This window comes from Sardina pilchardus, chromosome 5, assembly GCF_963854185.1.
Source record: "Sardina pilchardus chromosome 5, fSarPil1.1, whole genome shotgun sequence".
Taxonomy (NCBI): Eukaryota; Metazoa; Chordata; class Actinopteri; order Clupeiformes; family Clupeidae; genus Sardina; species Sardina pilchardus.
In genome coordinates, this window is record NC_084998.1 from 13,362,485 (window position 1) to 13,383,196 (window position 20,712).

A 20,712-nucleotide genomic window follows, 5' to 3' on the forward strand; every position below is an offset into this window, starting at 1 on the left:
CTGATCAACAACATTATAGTGCAAACGACTGAATATGACTGACAACATTTGCCTTCAATAATGTTCCTCCTTAGAGGGAAAGTTATTGACAAGAATGTGTTTGATAGCACATCATCACAGAGTGGAGGGGAGCTGTCCATACAAACAAAATGTATATAGAACCTTTTGAGGGTTATGCCATATGCCATATAATGTACCAAGCTATAGAACCCTTTAAGGTTCTATATAGAACCATTTGTTTTAAGAGTGTAGGCGATTATCAAAAACAAAAGGAGGCAGTATTCTAATCTGGCTGTCCATTGCAACCATGTGCTTTTTATGTATTGTCTTCCACAACAACTTACTTTGTGCAAGCAGTGGACATTCCACTGCCTGCAATTCCAATGCCGGGTTTATTAATCCTTGGTGATTTGTGACCATTCAAAGCGAAATCAGTCGTTTTGCGCACAACGTTATTTGGAGAAAATCAACAATAACCAACTTCCGGGTTTAAATGTTGAATTTCACGTTTTCGCATGATTCGACTGTAAACAGTCTACAGTTTCATATCGTGAACGCATTTCACGGAAAAACATACGTTTTGAATGTTAAACCCGGCGAAGATTCAACACATTTGCTGTCATTCCTGTTGTGCGCGTCGCTTAAAAAGGTGATTTCTCCTCTTCTGGCATATCGTGACAGGATAACCATGTCAACTTTGGATGCGGTTATCTTAGCGATAGTTTGTGTAATACCCTCGATATACATATCGTTGGAAAGCTTAGTTTATGGCCGTTCATGTGAGCACAATGACTTAATTTAGCAAATTTGACCGAAACGACTGGTTCCGCTTTACAGGGTCACATTTTAGAATTCATGTAAACGACTCTTACCCGATCCGGTGTAGGTTGCTTGTTAAAGGAGAATTCCGGTGTGATATTGACTTAAAGTGTGTTGAAATATGATACCGAGTGTGAGCGATTGTCTCAGAGCTGATCTCGACCTGTCAGCTGTTCTCCGAAATCCGGCGGTAGCTCAGCAATAGTAAACCTGGTTTTCAACATTACTGGCTCGGGCATCGGCGTGCCGTGCAAATAAATCACTGTTTTACACCATTAATTAGTGGCTTACATGACTGTTTATTCAGGCAGTCACTTTCGAAAGTTTACCGGTCGCAGCCATCTTGAATTTAGTCACGTGACTGATTCATGACTAGTGCACGCATAGACATAGCGATTACGTGAACCAGTCACGAATCAGTCACGTGACTAGATTCAAGATGGCTGCTACCGCTAAACTTTCGAAAGTGACTGCCTGAATAAGTGCCTCATGTAAGTAAACAACCAGTGCTTTTTCAAAGTTCTCGATGTCTCGTTTTAAATGTCAGGGCCCTCAGAAGTCTACCAATAAAGTGTGGAGTTACTTTGAGCCTCATTAATGGTGTAAAACAGTGATTTATTTGCACGGCACGCCGATGCCCGAGCCAGTAATGTTGAAAACCAGGTTTACTATTGCTGAGCTACCGCCGGGTTTCGGAGAACAGCTGACAGGTCGAGATCAGCTCTGAGACAATCGCTCACACTCGGTATCATATTTCAACACACTTTAAGTCAATATCACACCGGAATTCTCCTTTAATGTCGGATGGCTGCCGGTTGTTGTTTTTTCTGATATTCCCGTTTTTCGACGGTTTACGGTCCCATTGAAATGAATGGGGAAATTATTGTTATTTTTTTTTTTTTTTTTTTGGCAGCCTTTTTTTAAGCATTGTTGACATAATAGAAGTCATTAGCTAAGTTAGCTAATCAACCTGGTTAGCATTGTTGGCTTAGATAGCATTGTTAGCGTTATTACATTTTTTAGCATAACTGCTAGAAATCATCAGCTAAGTTAGCTAATCAACTTGGTTAGCATTGCTATCTTAGATAGCATTGTTAGCATCATTAGCATTTTTAACATAACTGCTAGAAATCATCAGCCAAGTTAACTGATCAACCTGGTTAGCATTGTAAACATGGGTAGCATTTTTGCAAGCCCACTCTTGCAGGTCCTCGGACACGCACATTTCTAGTTTGACATTGTTATTTCTAAACGTTGTAACTATGTAAGGGATAATGTATAGAACGCCGGTCATTATCGGAAAATAATTCCCGACAGGATGAACTGAACCCCGACACGCAGCGGAGGGGTTTTGCTTCATCCTGAAGGGAATTATTTTCCGATAATGACCGGCGTTCTATACATTATCGCGCTTATTATACGGCTACTTGCCAAAACGAGAAAATAAACTTATCTCAATGTGTCTTTAGCAATGACTTGGCTACCGTTTCGTGGCTTCCGCAACAACTAGCGGAGTGAACCCGTTGCCATTGGCAGCGGTCATTATACCTTCGGAGCGGTCATTATGCAAAAATAACTGACCGGTAGAACGTTGGGGAGGTCCATTCAAAGTGAATGGGAGCTCCCTCAACATTCTAGAGAGCCATATAATAAGTAAGTGTAATTACAGTATGTACTGTAGGCTACATTTATACATATAAATAGAAAACTCATGGGTGGGATAGGGTAGTGCAATTGTCTGGGGGGAGGGGGCTGTTGAAGGACAAAATGTCCGATATGATATCAAATGGTCATTATCACAGCACCTTTGACAATCTTAACGAAAAACTATGCAGGTTTGGCGCTGTTACAGTATATTGTTTACGCCTTCAGGTTTCTCTGCAGGAATTCCCCTACAGCTTTAGTGTGTATATTTTACAACACTACTCAATCGGTCAGTCTTCCTTTTCATGAGCATGGTCGCGAGGCTGGAGACTTTCTGTTTGTCAGAACTCCGGCCCACGGGCCCAAAGTTGCAAGGGTGTTTTTTCCGCTCACAGTCGCCAGATAGAAGCGAAACAGCCACTATCCAACCCGAAAAAAGACATATAACCATTCCAAAGACTCCGAAGCTGTTCAGTTAAAGTAAATTGAGTTTTAAAAAAAATTGCATAATTTCCATTTAAATGCCAGCTTATTTTACCTGCTATGCAGTAAAAAAACATTTGTAACTGGACATCTACTCTCTGACCCATTGGGACATGAAATCTGCCAAGTAAAACATCTAAACCAGAATAATGAAAGCCATGTTGCAATATTCTCATGGCGAACAATAGCAAGAACACGTGAAGATCTCCACTGCCATCTGTTAACAGCCTTGATATACTGTATGTGCGTCAGTCTGGTACATACTGTACATCAGGGCTGTGGGTGGTATGCCGGTATTTCCATCAGGGTTGTGGGTGGTATGCAGGTATGTCTAGGCATTTTTTCCCCGCGGCCTTGATTTATTGGCGAAGGGAGATTTCTGAGATTGATTTCTTTACATGGTATAACAATGCACACTGGCGTGCAACCAGCTTGTGTTTTTACACAGCCCATTTACACTCGTTGTTCCCGACCTGTGGCGCCCACTCACGACGAACGAGGCGAAGACGTGCGTCACCACGCGTGTGTCGGGTCGGAAATGTGTGGCCATACCATTACCAGTGAGAGTTGCAACACAGACAAGCTTAAAAGTGCCACTTCCGTTCCGACGCATTTATGCTTGCCTTTTAAACGAAAGTTTGACTCAGTACATTCACAAAAACACCCTAGGTTGCATTTTAGTTACACTTGAAGGCAGTTGCGGTGTGTTTAGAGTTGTCTCCAGTCTTCATGATTCTAATCTTAGTAATTGATATCATAATGCCATGTGTAGCATGTTGATTTATTGCACATTGTTGGCTTTCAGTCTTCAAATACATGTTTATTGCAGCAGGTTTGAAGCCTCATATGAACCACAAAATAGTAGCCTATACATTTCTCACAATAAAAGAGAACAATAATGTTACAAATGAAATGATGTATTATAGCCCACAGCTAAACTAACTTTGTATACAGTGCAAAACAAGATAAATAATTTTCTTCTGCTTTCCGTTTTAAAATATGGCAAGACAACAGGCGGTTTTGAGTAACTTTAAAATAATTAATCACAATTGACTAATTTGAAGTCTAACATTCAACTGGCCAGCCTTAGACTTATGGGCTTATACTGGAATCCCACAATAACACAACCATATCCATTATCATGATATCAAATGGTTGTTATCATGGCACCTCTGAGAATCTTAAATGACAGCTTATGTGACCTGCCACTATGCAGTAAATATGCTCTCTGACTCATTGGGACATGACATCTGCCAAGTAAAACACCTAAACCGGAGTAATGAAAGTCATGTTGCAATATTCTCATGGGGAAGAATAGCCAGAACACACTGAATGTGAAGATCTCCACTGCCATCAGTCAACAGCCATGTGTCTGACCCAGACTGACGCACACACATCAGGGCTGTACTGTAGGTGACCTTGATTTATTGGCCAATGGAGATTTATCAATCAACAGCCCTGGTCTATGTGCGTCAGTCTGATTCTCTGTAGGTGGTATTTGGTTTTCATGTGCTGGGAAAAGGCAGGCATGCATGTTAGAACCCCCCCCCCAATTTGGGCTGACTCAGTGCAACAGTGCGTAGCTGAAGGGGGCAATGAAGCCTCTGGCATCAGGTCAGGGATGGCTCAAAGCTGGGGACAGTTTCAGGTGTTGGTTCTCCCAGAAGAGAAAGCTGTCCAACATTTTCTGCTCATTTCTCTTCTTCCACCTACACAGGCCAAAAGCAGCATAGAGATTAAGTTAGAGCTATTTGTATAATTTAGTTATTAGTTACAGTTATTTGTTTAAACAAAATAAGTGGGGGAAAAAGGACTTATATAAGGTGAAAAATATATGTTGTAAATTTGGAGCGAGCTTTCATGCAACACCACCTGAACACGTCACAACACAAATCAGTGGAAGACTGCAGTTGCCAATGTGATGGTACATTCAAGATAACTTGAATCCACATGGTCTTTAGCAGTGTCCATCTTAAAGGAATATTCCACCATTTGGGGAATTACACTCATTATCCACCTCCCCTTGAGTTAAACAATTGATTTTTACCTTTCTCCAGTTCATCCTGCCGTTCTCTGAGTCTGGCAATACCGCTTTTAGCTCCAGCCTAGCATAGATCATTGCATGCATTGGGTTAGACCATTAGCATCTCGCCTGCTAGCATCCCTTTTAAAAGTGACTAAGATTTCCAGTAATGTTAGTATTCTAGCATCCAGGCGAAATAATTCAGTCAGTTAAACCGTGTTGCTGGAAGTTAGCCTATGGGGACTATTTTCAGGTGCTGCATGATATCACTGTCCTGTTGTGCCCCTGGTGTTCCTTGATTATTACACTGGAATGAGAGTATAGTTCCATGTGAAATCAGCCTAGAAAATCAGCCACGTTCATTTTCCGTTGGTGTTATTACACTTTCTAACTTGAAAAGAGACACGTTTTAAAATTACCAGAAATCTTAGTCACTTTTAAACGTGATGCTAGCAGGCAAGATGCTATTGGTCTAATCCGATTCAATGATCTATGTAAGGCTGGAGCTAAAAGAGGTATCGATAGACTCAGAGAACGGCTGGATGAACTTGAGAAAGGTAAAAAATCAATTGTTTATTGAGGGAAGTGGAAATGGAATATCCCTTTAATTTTGCTCTGGTCTGTTTGGGTCTACCGTTATCACAGCGGTATGCACAAACCACGTGTGTGTTTGTGTTTGTGTGTGTGTGTGTTTAAGGTCATCATCATTTTCTCCAAACAAGTTGTTGCAAGCTGCTAAAACCTCCACTTTGTACTGCCTTTGTACACCTTTTTTTCTCATGCTGTAATGATGCCTGTTACAGCACATACAAGGTGGTGGTAACTTAGTGGTTAAGCTGGCCTAGCATGCAGTGCCCTTAAAAGTTGTGGGTTCAATTCCTGGCCTCCACAGTTGTGTCCTTGAGCAAAGCCCTTAACCCTGAGTTGCTCAGGGGGCAATTTAACAATGCCCTTGTAATATAATTGGCTGCTTGCATGAAAGGTTATAATACGCTCATTTGTTTTCCGGCGGAGCCAGGTGTGTTTGAACCTGCTGTTATTGCTAATGTAATCTATGTCTACATCTACCCGGTTGGGTGTGGCACCAAGTGAGTCAGCATGTTACGATAAAGAAGGGTTCGTGCACGTTAAAATTTGTATTATTGGGCAAACAGGGTATTCTGTGTCTTAGTGAATATAACAGAAGATGCCGTTTCAATATACTTAACGCTCCACCGGAAAACAAACGACAGCTCTGAGAGCCTTTTGTGCAAGTAGTGAATTGACATGTTAGTCACTTTGGAAAAAGTGTCTGCTAAATGAATAGATGTAAATGTAAATGGGTGTACCGTGTGATGTCTGAACACTTGCCACGCGCATCATAACTTTGGAGCGCAACATGCTGTAGGTTTCCAAAAGCTTTGTGATCGAACACTTACATTTTTCTGAACATCCACAGTGACATACAGAGGGAGAGCACTGCCACTGCAGAGGCCACCAACACGCAGATCAGTGCAATGTCCATCGCTGGGCTGAGGTCGTTTGTATGGATGAATGCCACTGCTGAGGAGAGAGAGGGAAAAAAAACCCTTAACATCCTGTAGGTGTGTGGGTGTGTGAGAGTGTGGTTGAGGGCGTGAACTGCTATCATTAAAGGTTGATGTAGGTGCCAGTAGTCTTTTGTCACGCAATGCATGTGAGTCAGTTGACATACTGTACGTGTGTGTGTGTGTGTGTGTGTGTGTGTGTGTGTGTGCGTGCATACATGTGTTTGTACAGTATTACCCGGCAGACAACGCCACTGGGTCCAGTCACTCCAGAAGCTGCTGTCGGAGCAGTATTCATGCACGTGGGTCCGCACCCGAGCGCAGCTCTGCTGGTTTGCTGGCAACACCAGAGAGGTGTCCTCCGTTACATTCACCATCTAATGGACACACAAGCCAACACACGTCTATAATGAGTGGTATTCATTATAATGGTAACCAAACATTACACCAATTCCAATTCATTAATTAATTTAATAGGCTGGGATGGGAACATAAATCGAGTGCGAAACATGCATCACCAATAGGGCAATTTTTTTCTCTCTCATTAACAGTCCCTCATAGATACAGTCTGTCTGACTTGGTTTACTCATGTAGTCTGTCGGTAGCCTGACTCTCGCCAGACCCTTGTAGTTCCGCCATGCTCCACCAGAGGCCTTTCGCTGAAGCAGACAGCGAACTACAGGATCTGGCGAAAGTCAGGTTAGTCTGTCGGCATCACATGACCACAAAACACACAGTCCACTCTGTGTGCACGTTGCCTTGTGTTTGCTCATTTGGATGACATGACTAAACAAGAGAAAGAGAGGTTTGTGAGAGCAGAGCTCACCGTCCACTTGGTCCCGTCCTGGCGGGTGTGCTCTGACATGACCTCGTACTCCAGACAGTGGAGGGGGATGTGTCCCGCCGGGGGCCTCCACTCCAGCACCAGCTCACGCTCACGCTCCAGCTCCAGCTCCTCGCCCCCCTCCTCCTCCACCGCCTCCAGGGACACGGCCTCCACCGGCCCCGGCTTCACTGCACACAGATGGGACAAGGACAGCCCCAAGGGTCAACTCTAGTCCACCAATACTTTATATATACATTCATTTTTTTTTTTTTTTTTAGGGGGGCGTAGGCTATAGGACAGTAGAGAGAGACAGGAAGCAAGTGGGAGAGAGAGATGGGAATTGGGAAATGACCAGAGGTCAGACTCGAACCTGGGTCCCCCTGGGCACTCGGACCCATACAGTAATTTCTAGCATATAAAGCCGCATTGTGTATAAGCTGCAGGACACCGTAGGCTCAGCTCACATTCTGACAGGAGTGTGGTGGCATTGGCAAAAACTGACCGAATAGGGTTTTTTTTTTAAGATAAATTTGTCTTTACAATGTTGTTATTGATCTAGAGAAAGAGGAGAGGTTACCATAATTTTGGACTTGCATGTTGAAATAGGCTGGTCTGATAGGTCCCACAGGTGATGATCCATTCACACACACGTTGAAGTCAGTGAATTCTTTGATTGTGTTGCGGGGGAACAGACAACCCGTTCGGACGCCGCCTCGCAGAATATACTCTGGGCACTCTGCCACGGACTCCAGGTCACTGTGCCTGTGTTAAAACAGATTGCAATCACTGAAGATTGAAATACATTTGATTTGAAGTCGGTTCCAACACAAACAAAAATGGTCTTGTTCTATAGCACAAAACACATGTAATGGAGAACAAGACAAGTGTCAATACATTAGATGGAAATTAAACTGTATTTTAAGTTTGTCTTTTAGAAGTAAAAACAACAGAATACTGTTTTAGACTTCACACCAATGTGGCTGTATTAGCCATTAGTCAGTCTTATTGGTTTATGTAGGTTATTACAAGGTAAACTAATCCAACTCGTCTATTCAGAGTATATGGCCAGTAGCCTGACCATCATGTACTGTACAGGCACAACAAAACTCATCTTCTGAGTCTTTCATCAAATAATGACACCAGCTGTAGAAAACCTCATTCATTGACATTATATAGATGCAAAAATACAGAAAAGCAAACATGATCTGAGAATTACAATTTTTGTGAAACAGTTTTGGAGTTGATATGTAAACATGATTGTGACAGCATGTGACAATTTCAGACTTGCAATCACCTACAGTATACAGCAAAAAGAGCAAAACAAATTGAAAAGAAATGTCATCCAATGTTTCACCAACAAGAGAGGCAGGGTATACTCTGTATTTTAGGAATATGTGATTAACGATCAACCTCTGCCCTCAAGTACCCTCGATCAGGCTATTGTGACAGCTTCGGAAACATGTTGTTTATGTTCGATGTGACGAGGACACATTTTGTTCTTCTGAGGAATAACAGAATGGACTTTGCTGCTCAGCCAAGTCAGTAGTCGATTTCCAAAAGAGATCTATTGAAGGGTCTAAACAGCAGGTTTGAACTTGGCCTCTATATGTTTTCTATTGTGTAATACGTGTGTGTGTGTGTGTGTCTCTCTCTCTTTCTGTGTGTGTGTTTGTGTTGTTTCTCTTTCTCGCTCTCTCTCTTGTTCTCTCTCTCTCTCTCTCTCTCTCTCTCTCTGTATAACATTGTGGAATGTGTGTATGTAGTACTATGTGGTATAGAAATGTGTGTGTGAGTGAGTTAGTGTGTGTGTGTGCGTGTGTGTGTGTGTGTGTGTGTGTGTGTGTGTGTGTGTGTGTGTGTGTGTAGTATTGTGGAATGTGTGTGTGAGTGAGTAAGTGTGTGTGTACAGTAGTATAAGCAGCAGCAGGAACAATATCTCCTGAGGTAGTACACTCATGTTTACTATACTGAATAAGTGGTCTTGATGATGGGGACTGGGGAGGAACAGTTGTAACAGGAAACGTTTTATCACCTTGAATTCCTCTAATCAGAAACAATGTAGAGTGATGACGCTCACTTTTGCAAGAAGGGACGTGTGGGGAAAATCCAGTAATTAGCTGTCGTTGTTGCCAAAAGGTATTCAAAGGTAGACAACAAAAGGATGATCTCAGTTATTTTGGGTTTGTCTCGTCCATGAACTCAGAGGTCAACCTCCCTTAGGGAGTCTGGTGTAGTAACATCTTATCTCTCGTCATGACAGCTCTTTGTTGTTGCTCTCATGCTCACCTGTGTGTGTGTCTGTAACCTGTCTCTGGTGCCGCGTATAAAGCTTTGGACTCTGCTATACGGTCGGCTTACCTATGCATTATTTTTTTTCCTTTGTGAATTAATACTTTATTTTTACCACTGTCGGAAAATTACCTACAGTACAGTGAGTGTCATCGCTCTAGCTTGTTTCTGATTGGAGGAATTCAATGTGTTACAGCCGTCCCCTATTACAACTGTCCCTGATCTTGTAGTTGACAGCAACATAGGCCTACAACTACAACTAGCTGTTCTTAGCACTACAGATCAGTCATGTTGTAGACCATCTCAAAAGAGTTCAGTTGTCATAGTTTCCATTTTAACATTTGATTCATATGTTATCTTAATGCAGCGGAAGTGTGGGAACAAAATAGAGCGTTATGTTTTTCAGGTTGAAAGGGTCTATAGTTCTCAGGTGTCCTATAGTGACAGTCAGTGAACCTGATAAGTAGTAGGCCTAGTACTTTTAGTAATAGCAAACCGGTTGTAGGAGATGTAGAAACAACAGAAGCCTAGCAGTAATGGTCAGATGTTAGGAGTAGTTAGCAGTCCTAGCAGCGGCAGTAGTAATATCCTGATGTCTGAACATTGGCAGCAGTAGTAGTAGCTAACTGGGTGGATACTGTGTGTGTGAGAGGCATGGCAGTGGCAGGGCTGGGAACTAACCAGTAGTGGAGAAAGTGCTGGGAGTGCTGGGGCTCGTCAGCTCCTTTAACCCACATGCATTCCATGTACTCCTTCCTGTGAAACACACAGCTGAAGTCCTGCACCCTACTGCCCACGGCACCTGCAAGCACATAGACAGGGAACATCTATATTGCTGTATGCAAGAGAAATGACTAGCCTACTACTACCTACTGTAATACTAGGAGGAGGAAGAGGAGAAGAAAAAGGGAATATCACAGAGCTGTTTCAGAGGTAATTTTTGTAATAACAGAATAATACAATACTAAAATTTGACCTGTAGGTTTTGTTTGTCGTTGATTTGTTGTTGTTGTGCATGTTGGAAAGGAGGAATGGGGGAGAAAGTGTTTACATAATGTGAAAATATGTCTCAGTTGGGAAATTCTGGAAGGACTGTAGCAGCTCTCTCCCTCCTCTCCCTCTCCCTCTGTGCGTGTGTGTGTGTGTGTGTGTGTGTGTGTGTGTGTGTGCGTGCGTGTGTTTGTGTGTGTGAGCTTGTGTGCATGTGTGTGTGTGCGCTTGTGTGCATGTGTGTGCGTGTGCGTGTGCGTGTGCGTGTGTGTGTGTGTGTGTGTGTGTGTTGTTTCTCTGGAACTGCAGCATGTTGAAAACAGGAACCTACATGTATTTGACTATCATCTGTTTGTCATGACACTGCACGGATCAGCAGACATCAAGCAGACCCACAAGCAGATGCACAATGCAGCACATGCACAGACGTACAGACACACACACACACAAACACACACACACACACACACACACACACACTTGCACACATATGTTGCACACATTCTTACATTGTAACTGAAGTTGTTTGTCAGATTTCACCATGAAATCACTTCATCAAGAAAAACAAACCTTGATAAATAAAAGATTTGTTTAACTTCTCTTCTCATAATGACGTGGTCACCAAACAGCTATTCACCTGAACTACATGTAGGCAGCAGGTTACATCATGTGCTGCCTTACCCAAGAAGAAGACACATCAGATACAGGAATGAAAACATTTTGCCCACAAGCTTATTTAGTGCATTCTCATCCAGAAATGTGGTTTGGACTGTATTCATGCATTTCTGTAATCTTCGACAGCATATTATACGGGCCGCTGACACCTCCAGTTTTTTGGCAACTACATTGCCAAAAAACGTCATCATTCTGAGGTCTGAGAATCAACTTGCCATTAAACTCTAATATACCCTGAGCTTAGAAGAAATTACAGCTATTTATCTACTCATACTGAACCATAGCAAATTGAGATTGATAACAAAACCAATCGCTTGTAATAACACATTATGTAACTATTGTGCATCTTACATACCAGCCAGGTGTGGGGGCCAGGTCAGCTCCAAGGTGGTGCTGGAGCGCTCCACGTCACCTGTGCACTTCCCCCTCAGCATGGTGCGTAGTTTCACCTGCACGTCCCGCTCGAGGTCAAACTGGGCTCGCAAGCTCGTCCGGAGAGTTCTGAAACCCTGGGAATGAGAGCAAACACGTTCTCATACGGCAACCCTGATTTGACAATTGGAAAATGTATCTGTTGTAGGAGGACTGCTGACTCTGCCTGAGACTTCTTGAATGAATCCACAAATTTGCACGACAGTCTTCACAGTAATTGAATCTCTGTTTGATTAGGTTTATCATATTAAATGGTAAAATTACTTGATCTATGCCCAGGTCAAAAAGAAGTATACTTAAATATACTAAAAACGTGTTTGGAATTCAAAGTAGTGTAATTGCAATACATTTGTATTTCCTTAGTACATACCTATACTGTACTTAAGTATGTAATTCTGAAGTACACTATCAGTATAGTGAAATTTAAATATATTTTATACTGCCTTTTAAAAATATGCTAAAATGTAAGCATACTTACAGTTACATTTTAGCATATTTGTATAAACCTATTTATTCAACACTTACTTATAGTTGCATTTAATTTCATTTTTCAAAAGTATACTTTTCTTTAAACTAAAAAATATACTTTTAAAAAATGCAATTAAGTTCAACTTTTAGTAAGTGGTGAATAAATGTGTTTAAAAAAATATGATGAAATGTTGCTGTAAGTGTGCTAAAATTTGAGCATATTTTTAAAGGCAGTATAAAATATACTTTTTCAGTATTTTGTTTTATATTCTACTGACAGTACAGTAGATTTTGCAACATTTCTAAAACTTTTTTAATACAGTTAAGAACACTTATATTCAACCTGGGATTTTAAAGGCAGACTTTTTAGGCATACTTTATTATTGTTGTGCATTTATTATTATTTAGTAACATTTGTTCAGCACTTATTGTAGCTAACAGGTAAAGAACAGGACGTTATTTGTAGCAGATCTCATGTGTAAACTGTAAATATGTTAACTCGAGCAGGTAAAAAATCATGGCGGCTAAGTTATCATCTCAGGCTAACGTTAGAATTGTAGCAGCTATCATGTTTCCCAGGTCAGTTTTACTCCCTGCCGAAGATAGGGATGGTTATGCCTTGATGGGATTGTTTCATAAAACATGAATGTTCATGGAAGTGACCAGGTCAGGATGACTCCACGTGTTTACTGTTTTATGCTAGCAGTTAACGGTCGGCTAACAAGGTAGCCACTAGCCCCGCACTAACCCAGCCTAGGTTTATGGTTTAGATTAGAATACTAATAGTTCGATTATTATCTGAAAAGTGTAATGTTTAAACGTAGATACGGCCAGTCTGTTTGACCAAATTGTCACGAACAATTTGCATTGGTACAGACACAAGTTCGTCCAGAAACATTTGAATTATTTTAATGTTCGTGTAGCTAGCTACACCATCTTGCCTCTAGTCTCTGTAACGTTACACAACCATTAGACTTCTCATTATTTTTGTATGAGGTGCTCAGCATTATTGTAGGCTATTGGCTCTCACTTGACTTACAGTATATATCAGTTAAAAGAGTAAGCAAATTGCAGTTTGCCATTGAAAAGCTTTGTTGACAACCAAATATTTAGTAATTAAATAATTATACGTTTTTCATGATCATGGGAGAGGCTGCTTACTTTAAATGTTTGAGTGATTTGTTAATCACAAACAGGCCTCAATGTAATTAAACGTTTTCTTCATAGTTCTAAAATGATTCAGTAATCTAATACTATTATAGTTTTACATGGTGTAAATTTGTTGAGTTTGATATGCTTTCTTTCTCCACAGATGTGGCAGTGCAGAGTGCAGAAGCATTCTTACAGAAGCATCAGGTTAGCTCATGGTTACTTTGGTTGTAGACACCCATACCTATGTGCATATTCTCATTAAAAGCATGGAATGCTCTTCATAGTCACTTAAGCAGAGATCATGCCAACAAAACAGTCCAAAAACCTGTTAGTCTGACTACATTAAACTGTCGTTTGAGTCACAAAAATGTACATTGCATGTTTAAGGGCTGTTTTTAAAGGAATGTTATTTGTATTCACAATTTGTTTGAATTTGAGAACACACTTAACTATTGTATTCAAGACATACCATGACACAGATCAATATTGTCTGTATGCTAATTGTTATTCTTTCTAGGTTGTTTTGTACATTCTTTCTGTCTCCTCTACCCTCGTATGATTCAATATATGTGCAGAATTTCACACGCCTTGTGCAACTGAAGTCCAAGTTTATGCCAGAACTTGACATCATCTGCTCCAGGCTGTCTGCTGAGTGCCATAGGAAGGGAGGAGAAACGGGACATAAGATTAAGGAGATCATGGCTGCCATTGATTGGGTTAGTGAGAAGTAGTTTTGTGCCTCCCACTTTGAAAACCAATATTAGGCCATGAGCTACAGGCCGTACCATGCACCTGCCAACTAAAAATCAATGTGTTCCAAAAAATCCAATCCAAGTTAACGTTGGGGGGTTGCACAGAAAGGCATTGTAAACATTAAGATGCTTAATTTGTAAGTGTAAGTAAAGTAGTGTTCAGTTATATTTCCCTGTTTTGCAGAATCCTATCATTGGTTCGTTGAGAGTTTGCCACCTGAAAGCACTTGTTGTGTACTTGAAGACCCCGATAAACTCATAAAGGAATACCTGGTAAGTGCAAATGAATGTCCAAAAAACAGTGTAACTTTGGTGAAAATTGACCTCAGACTTCTTTTCTGCATGAAAACACATAAAATAAGCTGTGGAGATGGACAGTATTTTTCATTGATGAAGCACTACAGAGCTTGCATCGGTTATATATACTATAATATACTATATTGCCAAAAGTATAGTGATGTCAATAGACATCCTATTCTTAATTCATAGGGTTTAATATGATGTTGGTCCACCCTTTGCAGCTATAGCAACTTCAAGTCTTCTGAGAAGGCTTTCTACAAGGTTTAGGAGTGTGTTTATGGGCATTTTTGACCATTCTTCCAGAAGCGCATTGGTGAGGTTACATATTGATGTTGGACGAGGAGACGGGCTCTCAGTCTCTGCTCTAATTCATCCCAAAGGTGTTTTATTGGGTTGAGGTCAGGACTGTGCAGGCCAGTCAACACTAAACTCTGTCATCCATGTCTTTGCGGATCTTGCTTTGTGCACTGGTGCACAGTCATTTGGAACAGAAAGGGGCCATCCCCAAAACTGTTCCCACAAAGTTGGGAGCATGGAATTGTCCAAAATGTCTTTCTGTTCCAACATGACTGTGCATCAGTTTGCAAAACAAGGCCCATAAAGACATGGATGATGGAATTTGGTGTGGATGAACTTAACCGGCCTGCACAGAGTCCTGACCTCAACCATGACTTACGAAATTAAAATAGCCCCTCATCATCACATACCCTTCACCATACCTAGAGATTGGCATGGTGTTTTTTTCAGTTATTAGCTGGTTTGATGCTCATTGAGCTCAATGCAAATCAAACCAGCTAATAGGCTAACTGAAAAAAAAAAAATCATACCAGCCTCTAGGTATGGTCAAGGGTATGTGATTTGGGGCTATTTTAATTCCAAAGGCTGAGGAGACTTTATCAGAATGCTTAGTATCCTGGATCCATGAAATAAGTGGCTTTTAAAAATAGAAATCTTCCTGCCTCTATGGGAATTTAACATAGGGGTGCAAATACTTATGACTCCTGTATTTTAAGGAAGAACATTTATTTATTTACGATACATTACATTCACAAAGACAACTTTAGCATGGGTTCAAATACTTATTATCCTCGCTGTATATGTTCTATTTTCTGACACAATGTGATAATTATTCTTTGTATCATAATGTGATATTGACCCTTTTTATATTGCATCCTTGTTTTAGAGCTGCCAGATGGTGTCATCACTGAAAGCAGTCATAAACAACATGGCAGATTCATCTATTTCCTCCAGCCAAAGCGACTCACCACGCACTACCAGTAACAAGAAATGTTATTTATTTTAGCTTTTGTTTATACTTCATTTTACTTCATGTGGCTGAATTGTTAGCCAGCTGGAAACCAGTATTTTTGATAATGTATTTGTTTGCCCTTTTTTTTCCATTTAAGGCGCCTAGTTTTAAAGAATATTGTGAATGCACTCATTAATATATAATAAATACTGGATTAAGATATGCTCATAAATACTGGATTAAGAGTATTTTTGGTATGTTTTAAGTGTGCTCCAAGTGTTAATAAAAACATGTTGAAAAAGAACGAGGTTGTATTGTAGCAGTATTTTGAGACAACAGAAATACACTAATGTTTATGCTAATTTGCAGATTTAATGACATTTTAAATGTACTTAAACTGAAATATGATTTAAGTATAATAAATATACTTTTAGTTGTTCCATTTTAACACGAAATAGTGCATTTCATTTATAATTAAGCTGTATTTAAGAATATCAATAAGTATGCTAATTTGCAGATTTAATGACATTTTAAATGTACTTAAACTGAGATATGATTTAAGTATGATAAATATACTTTTAGTTGTTCCATTTTAACACAAAATAGTGCATTTAATGTATAATTAAGATGTCTTAAAGAATATCTTTAAGTGCACTTAATACACTAATAGTTGTTCCAAAATAACTCAATTAAGTATGCTCTTCTATAGCATGCTAAAAGTACAATAAGTATATGGCAAGAAAATACTACTTAAGTATACTTTTTTTTTACCTGGGTGCCTTCTTAATTAGCTCTGTCTTTTGGCAAAGCTTTATTTGCAGCTAAGCTAACTATACTGTCATACGGTCAGTCCCCAACCCACTACCCCAGGGCCGTGGACAGCATTCATCCCTGATACAGCCGCTTGCAAATAGCTAGTAGTTATCTTGAGCTTCCTCTGCAGCCAGAAGTCAACAATGCCAAGGTACCAGTGCAACTGGTGGTATGTGCAACCCCTTCAGCACTTTACAGACTTCTTCTGTGCAGATTTCTAGAGAGTTCCATATCAGTGTCATAGTTGTTCTCACAAGGTTTCCGTTTTAACATTACATGTGTTATCTTAATGCAGCGGAAGGAAAGATCCTTGATTATTAACTGCCCCTTGTAACAAGCCACAGTCAAATAAGTAGGCTAAGTATTGAGAGTGATGGAGAAGATGCAGTTGCCTACTACAATGTATAGCCGCATTTGCAGAGCTTCCACTGCGGTATGTCATCTCAAGTTGGTGCAGGCAGGTGGTTTATTAGTGTGCTACCCTGTGAAGGTATGTATGGGCGTAACATGCTGTATTAGCCCCTGTGTCCTTCAACAATAAATCTCAGCCATAAATCTTCTTTGTTGTGACAGACTCGGCACCGATGATGGTCGAGACTGGAAAAACTAGATAAGTTATCTTTTATTCGCAAACGCTGCGATACTGATGATATCCCTCATCAGCCCATCTGTCTGTCTAGAGGAACATAATATCAGAGCTTTGTCAAGTTCAACACCTGTGACGTCTTAAACTGTAATTTAGCCAGCGAAACCAGAAGACAGGTGTAGCCTTCGGCGCTGTTTGCCTGTCTGGGCTCCTGTGTACAGAGACACAGATTCTATGGAGTGGAAGTCAGTGGCAATATGAGACGGTATCAGCAAGCTAGACTGCACTATATCGTGTCCCATCCAATCTACTCGGGCCAAGCCAATTGCTGTATGTCACGTACTGCCAATACAGTTGGAAGCAATGTACTGTTTTGCTTGTTTGGCAACATAAATCAAAAATGTAATCTGTGGACAGATTCAATGTTTGTGTGTGTGTGTGTGTGTGTGTGTGTGTGTGTTTTCCTTGGTAATCGCAAATCATCTGTAAATGTCATTATATCCTTGTCTGTCATCAAACCTTCAAAAACCACCACAGTACTGAAAGCTATAATTATAACCATCATTCATAAACCCTGTAGGCGTACAAGGATGGAAAGCACACTGTCATTGTGCCTCATACAGTACCTTCCACTGATTTCTATAGGTGTTGAAGTACTCCAGCTGGTAGCGAACTGTACAGTCCGTCACATTCTGTAGACTGGCTGGCGGTGACCATTGGATCACCAGCTGACCAAGCAGTCCCAGGTCGGACATGGTCACGTTGTCAGGAGGCTCCACTGAATTTACTGAGGGACAGAGAGGAATAGTAACACACGTTATACAAACACACACACACACACACACACACACATAATACGCTACAGGTGAAAATAAATCATTTCCACACTCATTTCCACTTCCACACCTTTTTTGGATTCCTGTTCGGAGATACTGACTGCCAATTTCCAAGGAACTGAATGATCTCACTGACATCTGAGTGTGTGAGGAGCTTTTTTTTGTGTGTGTGTGTGTGTGTGTGTGTGTGTGTGTGTCTGCCTCTGCCTGTCTGTGTGTCTGTCTGTCTGTGTGTCTGTCTGTGTGGGTGTGTGTATGCGTGTGTGTGTGTGTGTGTGTGTGTGTGTATGTGTGAGCAATTAGTGCTTAACATTTTACCTTCTGCATGACACATCCAGGTGTATGTCGTAAATATCACCAGGACGACTGTGGACACCTTCATGACTGAGAGCGCAGCTGTGCCCCTGCGGAACCCCACACAGAGAGATCACACCTGGTACCATGAGGGCATACTGTACCATCACACTCATGATCATCAAAATCACAATCAATGGCTCATCTGCCTCAGAGCATGGGAATCGGACAGAAATATGCGTCAACTAATTCAAGTCTGTCAAACCCATTTGATCAGTATTTTAAGTTTAAACAATGCTCATCTTGCAGATCACACAATGCAGAACATGTGTCAAGTGGTTAAAAGAGAGATGTTCAGCCTATTGACACTAGTTATGTAGGCAAGTCATATACTGTACATAATCTTTGAACTATTACAGAGCTCAAATTTTACATTTTTGTTTTTTTATCTAATCAGAAAATGAAAACTCAAGCAAACTTGTCTCAGAGCTTAAACGGGGGACAAAAAGAAACAATATAAGAGCTGATATAACACGTCAGTTTAAGATTAATTGAGACAAATCATTTACATTCCGATTACCTTGGCAGATCTAAGACAGTGCTAACAACAACAACCTGTTACTGCAGCGTGATATATTCAAGATCATTTTGAGAAGATAAGGAGGCAAACCAGCAAAAGACATTTATTTGTTTAAATAGCAGAGCTGGAGATGGTCTTACCTTCACAGTGGGTAGCTGGGAATTCAGTCTGGGTGACTAGACCCCTGTGCTTGCGTTCTGAATGGACCTGTGACAAAGTCGCACCCTTATGAGATATGCAGCTCCCTCTACTGTCCTGAAAAAACAAAACCACTGTGAGATGGTGCCAACAGCTACAGCTGAAGAGAGCTGGATTCAGCTGAGTGTTTCTGGAGAATGACAAAACCTGCAACTCAGACACAATGTGTCTATTTATAATCTCACCGTGACTGAAACCTAAGCGTGTTAGCGCAACAGTTATTACAAAGACGGCAAGACCCGGAGGAAATTCCAAGTCTATGGTATTGTTTCATGACCATATCTTCAATCTATGACCCGAAGACATTCTGTGGAACGATAGCTTATTAAACACACATACTGTACATCATTCTTCAACATGCATTCTTCGGCTGTAGCCCCTGCTGACACAGATGACTGTCTCTGTAAATTCTAAGGAACAATGATAATAGTATCAAAATAAATAGCTCTAGTCTCCTAGTTTTCATCCTCATTAGAATGGTGGCTTACCTTAATGGACTAGCGTGATGTCCCAATTCTGACTAGATGCTTCTGGCATGGCACAGGAATGGCTGACTGAAAGGGATAAATAATATACACTCAGAATGGGTGTGTCTGTAAGCCTATCTCTCACTTGTGCTGTTTTTATTCTGCTTTACTTTTGAGTGAGTGTTAATGTTGACACAATGCAATGTTGCATTATTATCAAAATGCTGTGTTAAAGGTAAGTAAAATAATTGATACACATGATATTAAGAGTTATTTCTCTTATTGATGTACTGTAACACATCTACTGTACCTCCCCCACCCCCCATGTTTGAAGAAAAAAAATTGACATCAGAGGAAGTGACTTTGTGGCCAGATTTTAGATACAGAAGGAAAGTCTTTCGCCATACTGTATTTACACATAGGGGGAAATAACAGAAATTCTCAAGACTTACCTGAGTCACGGTGACCCTCATGAAATCATGACAAGTCAGGACCTTGAACCTGAACAGAAGCACTGGCAAGGAAGGTAGAAAAAATCGAGATGAATGAGATGGTGAAGGAAATTACTGAAATTATGAATGATTGAATGAATGAAAAAAAGAGCTGCCACAGCATTTGGATATTTTTAGGTCACATGAATCTCAACAGCAGAACTCTTATCGGTAACATTTTACTTGAAGGTATTTACATAAGAGACATGACATGACACATGAACACTAACACTGACAAAAACCGAATGACAGAAGCATTATGTCAAAAGTGTTCGTGACGTATATGGTTCATGACTTTATAATGTTAATGACACATTCATGACAGTGTCATGTCACTCTTATGTAGAGATACCTTCAAGTAAAGTGTAACCGTCTTATATCAATAACTGCTCGGAGTTCCTCTGGTGCACATCCTAAGTTGTGTTAGCCCTGTAACTAGGCAAGGAGAACCAACTGTACAGTCAGCTGCTGAGGCTGTGATGGAGATGTGCACCTTTCTCCTTGAGCAGGGTCTTCATCTCCTCTTTGACACTGTCATCAGTGCATGTGATGTCCATGTGCAACAAGTACTCTCAGCAGGCCTTCTCGTCGGTCCACTCCCTCCAGTGGTCAAATGCCTTTGCATATTCAAACCTGGTGATGTCAGTCCGTCACAGAGCCCTCTTCTTTGGGAAGTGTGCCATCCAGGACACATCTACCCAGCCATACTCAGTTTCTTTTAAAATGTATTCCCTAAAATGTATTTTAACGTATTCTGATAGATTAATCAAAGTGAGTGACATCTTTTGAATACTTTGGATTGTATCAGCATGCTATTAT

At 40.7% G+C, this 20,712-nt stretch overlaps 1 protein-coding gene and 1 long non-coding RNA gene across 3 annotated transcripts; one reads left to right on the top strand and one right to left on the bottom strand.

Annotated features, from left to right (window-relative positions):
• Positions 1-3,745: 3,745 nt before the first annotated feature.
• il13ra2 (interleukin 13 receptor, alpha 2) lies at positions 3,746-19,446 on the bottom strand. Of its 2 annotated transcripts, XM_062536544.1 has the most exons (11): positions 19,424-19,446; positions 18,878-18,992; positions 18,182-18,267; positions 17,654-17,814; positions 11,631-11,784; positions 10,292-10,412; positions 7,899-8,083; positions 7,322-7,509; positions 6,734-6,872; positions 6,388-6,511; positions 3,746-4,655 (listed from the first exon to the last, which is right to left on the bottom strand). In XM_062536544.1, exons 3-11 carry the CDS (start codon positions 18,243-18,245, stop codon positions 4,562-4,564), a joined length of 1,230 nt encoding a protein of 409 aa, XP_062392528.1. In that variant the 5' UTR covers positions 18,246-18,267; positions 18,878-18,992; positions 19,424-19,446; the 3' UTR covers positions 3,746-4,561. The 2 variants fall into 2 exon arrangements, with proteins under 2 accessions (XP_062392528.1, XP_062392527.1); XM_062536543.1 differs by lacking the exon at positions 19,424-19,446 and having other exon boundaries at positions 18,878-19,057.
• Positions 13,640-15,892, top strand: LOC134080229 (uncharacterized). The gene is made up of 3 exons (XR_009939182.1): positions 13,640-14,043; positions 14,264-14,352; positions 15,563-15,892. It is a non-coding gene; the product is annotated as an uncharacterized LOC134080229 (long non-coding RNA).
• Positions 19,447-20,712: the final 1,266 nt, after the last annotated feature.